General features: G+C 61.0%; 1 protein-coding gene across 1 annotated transcript; it reads left to right on the forward strand.

Moving 5' to 3' along the window:
* The first annotated feature begins 1584 nt into the window (after positions 1-1584).
* LZTS1 (leucine zipper tumor suppressor 1) lies at positions 1585-6983 on the forward strand. The gene is made up of 3 exons (XM_009906954.2): positions 1585-1964; positions 2759-3580; positions 5590-6983. Exons 1-3 carry the CDS (start codon positions 1614-1616, stop codon positions 6253-6255), a joined length of 1839 nt encoding a protein of 612 aa, XP_009905256.2. The 5' UTR covers positions 1585-1613; the 3' UTR covers positions 6256-6983.
* Positions 6984-7273: the final 290 nt, after the last annotated feature.

The following is a 7273-nucleotide window of genomic DNA, read 5'->3' on the forward strand; positions in this document are numbered from 1 at the left end:
TGTGAGGCAGAGGAGCTGCACTGGAGTGGGTGTGAGGCAGAGGAGCTGCACTGGAGCAGGTGTGAGGCAGAGGAAGCTGCACTGGAGTGGGTGTGAGGCAGAGGAGCTGCACTGGAGCAGGTGTGAGGCAGAGGAAGCTGCACTGGAGTGGGTGTGAGGCAGGAGGTGATAAAGAGTGGGGACAAAATGGGAGCAGCTCTCTACACCTCGAGGCTGCTCTGGCACAGGGTTGCCTGCACCCTCTCCCACTGCCAGGAGACATTTTACCCCTGGGACATCTGCTCAGGCAATGTGACCTTGGCATGAAATACTGCAACAGGTTGCCCAGAGATGTGGTAGAGGCCTGGAGATGTCCAAGATCAAACTGATGGAGCCCTGGGCAACCTGATCTGGTTGGAGGTGTCCCTGCTCACTGGAGGAGGGGGGTTGGAGAAGATGACCTTCAAGGGTCCCTTCCAACCTGATGCATTCTATGCTCTGCTGGTCCATGCAGTGCTGACAGCAGCAGGAGTGAGAGCTTTGAGCTGCAGTGGAGAGCAGAAACACTTCTTGTGTCCTCATGCTGTGCAAGCAGGATTCAGCTCATTTGGATTATGCACCAACTTCTGCCCACCAGCAGCTCTCCCTTCTTCTCCCCCACCTCACCCTTTAATTAGCTAGATGGAAAATGCAGCTCCATTATAGCCCTGACACTGGGAGCCAGGTGTCACAAGGGCCACCGGGAGCCAGCAGTTTGCACTGTGGGACTTTTCCCCTCCCTCTAGAGCAAAGAGGATGAATGCCCAGCCCCACATAGCTCTGAACCCTGCTCACCAGGCTCAGCACTCACTCCAGCCCCTCCTCTCCTCAAGTGCTGCACTGACATCAAGTGTAATTAAGCCTCACAGCCTCCCCTTCTCCGGCACGTTAAGAGGAGCACTGGAAATTGGAGGGAAATCAGGAAGCCAGAGGCTGATGTGGGGGAGGTTGTGAGCACAGTGCTGAGCACGGGATCCATCCAGCACAAAACAAGGGGCAGGCAGGAGTGCTTGTGGGATTAGTGCCCATTAGGCCCCTGAAAAAAACCCACTGCAAATCCCTTTCCCTCCTCTCCTGCCTTTCAGAGACTGTCATGGCTCAGAGCCCTCCTGGCCTCAGCCAGGTGCACCATACCCAGCAGCTCCCAACAACCCCCCCAGGAACAGGGCAGGATGCTCCCAGCCATCCAGGAGCAATGCCATGGCGGGTGCCAGGCAGTCTGTGGGAGGCTCCTGGAGCTACCTCCAGGCTCAGGGGACAGCCAGGCTCTTCCCTTCCTTCCTCTGGGTGCAGAGGGATGGGGGTAGGGCAGCCCTGGGCTGGCAGGGGGGTACCACACATGCAAGCCACAGCTCGACTTCCCCTGGACCCACCCCTGTCCTGCCAGCTCCTGGGCCCTGCGCCCACCGCTGCAGCCTCCTCCCAGCCTGCTCCCCTCTCCCTCACCCTGCTCTCTGCCTCCCCAGGCTCGCAGCTCCCGGGGCGCCGCCAGGGCTTTGCTATGGTGGCAGCCGCAGCCGCCTGCCCCTGCCGCCCTCAGCCCCTGCCAGCCGGGCCGCGCTCCCCCCGCTGCCTGCCCCCCAGCCCGGAGCAGCATGGGCAGCGTCAGTAGCCTGATCTCCGGCCACAGCTTCCACAGCAAGCACTGCAGAGCCTCGCAGTACAAGCTCCGCAAGTCCTCGCACCTGAAGAAGCTCAACCGGTACTCGGACGGGCTGCTGCGCTTCGGCTTCTCCCAGGACTCGGGCCACAAAGCCGGCTCCAAGAGCAGCAAGAATGAGGATTTCTTTTACATCAAGGTCAGCCAGAAGGCTCCTGGCTCCCACCGGGCGGACTACGCCGCGCTGGCTGCCGGGGAGCTGGGCGGCCAGGCTGGCGCCAGCGCCATGGATTTCGGGAGCCCCACGCCGCAGAAGCTGATGCCCTTCCCCAGCCAGCTGGAAGTGGTTAGTACAGGGGAAGCTGGGGGAGCCCAGCAGCAGGGGGAGTGCCACTCTGCTGCCTCTGCCCCTAAGTAGGTGTAGAGCCTGCCACAGGGCTGGCCTGGGCCAGGGGGAGGCTCAGTGGAAATGGGAGTGGAAGGAGATGGGTGGAGTGCTGAGGGCTTCATGCCACCCTCTGCCTCCCTTCCATCTCCAAAGGTGCCTTTGGCCTCCTTACAGAGGCAGCTCAGCACCCCCCTGAGCTGAAGATTGGAGACTGAAGACATCCCCAACATGGGGCAGGGGGAGGCTCACCCTTGAGGGCAGGAGGGTTGGGATGGTCAGGTAATGATAGGACTGGGGGAATGGAACAAAACCAGCAATAGGGAGATTCAGATTGGATGTGAGGAAGAAGTTCTTCCCCAGGAGGGTGGTGAGAGCCTGGCACAGGTTGCCCAGGGAGGTGGTGGAAGCCTCATGCCTGGAGGTGTTGGAGGCCAGGCTGGAGGTGGCTGTGAGCAACCTGCTGCAGTGTGAGGTGTCCCTGCCCATGGCAGGGGGGTTGGGACTGGCTGAGCCTTGAGGTCCCTTCCAGCCCTGACAGTTCTGTAATTCCATGGTGCTGTGCTGTACTGTGCTGTGCTGTGCTGTGCTGTACTGTGCTGTACTGTGCTGTGCTGTGCTGTACTGTGCTGTACTGTGCTGTGCTGTGCTGTGCTGTGCTGTGCTGTGCTGTACTGTGCTGTGCTGTGCTGTGCTGTGCTGTGCTGTGCTGTGCTGTGCTGTGCTGTGCTGCTGAGCTCTGCTCTTCTCCCCAGGGCGCAGAGAAGCCAACCCCACGGCCCACAGCCTTCAAGCCGGTGCTGCCCCGTGCCGGTGCCATCCTCCACTCCTCCCCAGAGAACGGGGGGCACCCTTCCCAGCAGCTGCACCCCCAGGACAAAGGCAAGGAGCAGGAGCTGAGGCCGGTGCTGTGCTCAGGGGGTCTGTCTGACTCGGGCAGGAACTCCATGTCCAGCCTCCCCACGCACAGCACCAGCAGCAGCTACCAGCTGGAGCCCCTTGTGACGCCCATGGGCCCCATCAGCCGCTTCGGGGGCTCGGCCCACAACATCCTGCAGTGTGCCATCATCCAGGACAGCAACATGATGAGCCTCAAGGCCATGTCCTTCTCTGATGGGGGCAACAAGATCCTCAACCCCGGCAAAGGTGCCCACCGCCACGCCGCCGAGAAGGCCGCCTGCATCCGCTCGCCCATCTCCACCGACGAGTCCACCATCCAGGAGCTGGAGCAGAAGCTGCTGGAGAGGGAGGGGGAGCTGCAGGAGCTTCAGATGAGCTTTGAGGAGAAGGAAATCAGCTCCTGCCAGGTGTATGAGGAGAAGCAGAGGCGCTGCAAGGAGGAGCTGGAGGGCCTCAAGCAGAAATGCAGCAGCAAGCTCAAGCAAACCTCGCAGAAAACCCAAAGGACGCAGCAGGTCCTCCACCTCCAGGTGTTCCAGCTCCAGCAGGAGAAGAAGCAGCTCAGGGAGGAGCTGGAGAACCTCATGAAAGAGCAAAACCTGCTGGAGACCAAGCTGAGGTCCTACGAGAAGGAGAAGACCAGCTTCGCCCCCGCGCTGGAGGAGACCCAGTGGGAGGTAAGTGGAGCACCAGGAGGTGTCTGGGGCTGGCAGCGCTGGGAGCAGAGGCTCTGCATGGAAGGGGACAGCTCTGACACCTTGCAGCTCTTCTCCAGACCTAGGAGTGCTGCTGGGCAGCAAGTTCACCACAAGCCAGCAAAGTACCCTCGTGGCCAAGAAGGAAAATGGTCTCCTGGGGCTCTCCTGCAGCTCTGTTCTGCCCTAGTGAGGCCACAGTTCTGAGCTCCCAAGGTCAGCAGGGACAGGGACCTGCTGGAAAGCTTCCAACAGAGAGCCACGGAGATGCTGAGGGGCCTGGAGCAGCTCTGGGAGAAGCAAAGGCTGAGAGCCCTGGGGCTGAGAGCCTGCAGAAGAGCAGCCCCAGAGGGCAGCTGAGCAATGCTCAGCAAGAGCTGAAGGAGCTGTGGGGGGCAGGAGGCTGGGGCCAGGCTCTGCTGAGTGGTGCCCTGGGACAGACCAAGGGGAAGAGGGCACAAATTGGCACCCAGGAGGTTCCATCTGAAGATGAAGAGGAGGAGAAAGTAGTTTGGTGTGAGGGTGCTGGAGGCCTGGAGCAGGCTGCCCAGAGAGGTTGTGGAGTCTCTTGGTGTGGAGAGCTTCCAACCCCCCTGGGCACTGTGCCCCTGGGCAAGCTGCTGTGGGTGCCCTGCTGGAGCAGGGGGGTTGGACTGGCTGAGCTCCAGAGCTCCCTTCCCACCCCATCCATGCTGGGATTCTGTGAGTTCTATACCTGCCCCCAGCAGCAGCAGGGGCTGAGCACAGGGCAGGTGGTGCACTCACTAAGCCCAGCCTGGAGGGGATGGATCTGAGAGCCCAGGAGATCCCTGCTGTGTCACGTGGAGGCTCTGCAAGCTCTAATTGACTCAGTGCCCCTCTTAAACCCTCAGCACTTCACAGCATCCAGAGGCAACATCTACTGCATAAAATCCCCAGCATTAGAGCCACTTCACGTTCCCAGCCTGCAGCTCAGAGTTTATCAGGCTGCCTGCCAGCCCCAGGGGAGCAGTGAAGCTGCTCCCCACCTGGAAGCAGGAGCTGCTGGGATTTGCCATGGCCATTGATCAAGGGAGCAGTAAAACCTTGCACAAGCTGCTCCCTGCTTGAGCACTGCTGAAAATGAGCCTTAAACTGCTGCAGTGGTGCCATGAAAAGACAGAAGCAGGCCTGGTCCCCCCCTCCCTGGGAAATCCCCACCCATGGCATCCAACTGTGGTGGTACCAGGAGGAGCATAGCTGATGCCCACTGTGCCTTGAGGAGTGCAGTGTCCACCCTCACTCCCTTCCCTGTAAGGATTTCTCAGACCATTTGCAGGATCACAGGGAAAGATCACAGGTTGGAAAAGCTCTCTGAGATCATCCAGTCCAACCAGCAACCCAACCCCACCATGGCCACCAAACCCTGGCCCCAAGTGCCATGGCCACAGGTTTCTTGAACACCTTCAGGGATGGGGACTCCACCACCTCCCTGGGCAGCCTGTGCCAAGCCCTGAGCACTCTTGCAGCAAAGAAATTGTTCCTCCTGTCCAACCTAACCTCCCCTGGTGCAGCTTCTGGCCATCATCTCTTCTCCTGTCTCTTGTCCCTTGGGAGAAGAGCTCAACCCCCACCTGGCTCCAGCCTCCTCTCAGGAGCTGCAGAGAGCAATGAGCTCTCACTCAGCCTCCTCCAGGCTCAACCCCCCCAGCTCCCTCAGCTGCTCCTCCCCAGCCCTGCTCTCCAGACCCTTCCCCAGCTCTGTTGCCCTTCTCTGGCCCTGCTCCAGCCCCTCAATGTCCTTCTTGGAACGAGGAGCTCAAAACTGAGCCCAGGATTTGAGGTCCAGCCACACCAGTGCCAAGTACAGGAGGACAATCACTTCCCTGGTCCTGCTGGTCACACCATTTCCCCTCCAGCTCAGCTGAAAGCCTCTCTGGGTGGCATTTCATGACTGGGGGCTCCACAGGGTGTGCCCAGGGTGGTTCCTGCACAGCACTACCCTAACCTGGGTGCTGCTTCCCTCCCCACAGGTGTGCCAGAAGTCAGGGGAGATCTCCCTCCTGAAGCAGCAGCTGAAGGAGTCCCAGACTGAGCTCAACAGCAAGACCACCGAGATCCTCAGCCTGAAGGCTCAGCTGAAAGAGGTGAGGATGAAGCTGGAAGGGCTGGAGATGAAGAGCCAGGACCTGGAGGGCTCCCTGCGCACCAAGGCCATGGAGCTGGAGGTGTGCGAGAACGAACTGCAGCGCAAGAAGAACGAATCGGAGCTGCTGAGGGAGAAGGTGAACCTGCTGGAGCAGGAGATCCTGGACCTGCGGGCAGAGCTCTCCCTCCTCAAGGAGCAGCTGAGCGAAGCCCGGGAGGGGGCCAGGCCCTGCAGCAGGGTGGAGGACGCCCAGGCCCTGCAGGGGGAGGTGGAGAGGCTGAGGGCTGAGCTGAAGGCTGAGCGGGACAGCAACGAGCAGATGACCTCCAGCTTCCAGCACGAGCGGCAGACGTGGAAGGAGGAGAAGGAGAAGGTGATCCACTACCAGAAGCAGCTGCAGCAGAGCTACCTGCACATGTACAAGAGGAACCAGAACCTGGAGAAGATGCTGCAGCAGCTGGCTGCAGGGGAGGACGGCAAGGAGCCCATCGAGCTGGACATACCTGGCGCCGACGTCCCCTACGAGGACATCATCGCCACCGAGATCTGAGCCAGCTCTGCCTCCACCTCCTCCTCCTCCTCCTCCTCACAGCTTGGGGGGAGGGTGGGAGCCTCTTCCAGGCCAGAAGCTCTGCCCTGAGCCCAGCAGGCCGTGTACAGTCGAGATGAGCCATGTATTTATTCCTGCAGCTGGTGGCCTGGCCAGCCCCCCTCCCCACCCCCCGGGTCCCCTGTGCCGCCCCTCGTGTTACAGAGGTGAACAAGCAACTCGTGCCAATGGTGACGTGCCAGCAGCTCCCCCTCTCCCCACTGCCACCTTGGCAGCCTCCCTTCTGCCCCCTCGTGGGACTGAGAAGCTGGTGATGGGGGCAGCTGGGGAATGGGACTTCAGCAGACAACCTCCTGGTGGGCAACAAGGTGATGCAAAGCTCCCGAGGGCTGCCCTGCTCCAGGCTTGGAGGGGTCCTGCGGTGGTGCAGCTCTAGGGAAGGGGACACAGCCCAGCCCTCCCCACTGGCTTCAAAATGAATCACACCCCAGGGCATCTCCAGCTGGAGGAAGCACCACGCTGCTCTCACACCTCCTCAGCCTTCCTCTGCTCAGTGCTGACCTGCAGGGTGCCAGGGGACCAAGGAGCCACCCCCTGCCGCCGGCTGCACATCCACCTCTCTGCTCCTTCAGCTGCTGGAGTGCCTCAGGAAGGACCCTCCCCACATCCCCCAGCCAGCACCCCACCAAAATTACCCTTCACTAATGAGCACAGCCCCCCCTTCACCCAGCCCCCCCTTCACCCAGCCCCCCCTGCACCCAGCCCTTGGCCACGGCAGCTCCGGCACAGCTTCCTCCCTGGCCCTGCACCACCACGGTGAGCTCAGCACTCCCTGCTCTGAGGGACAGGAACTCCAAGTCCCTTCTCCCAGCTGCCAGAGAGGCAACTGGGTGTAAGAGTCAGCAGAAATGTCCAAGCCACAGCCTGACCTGAGGGATCAAGAGGGAAATCAGCTGGGTTTGCCTCACCACCCCATGAGCTCGCTGTGGCCATCCCTGCCTGGAGCCCTGGCTGCCTT

Source organism: Dryobates pubescens, chromosome 31 (assembly GCF_014839835.1).
Source record: "Dryobates pubescens isolate bDryPub1 chromosome 31, bDryPub1.pri, whole genome shotgun sequence".
Lineage (NCBI taxonomy): Eukaryota > Metazoa > Chordata > Aves > Piciformes > Picidae > Dryobates > Dryobates pubescens.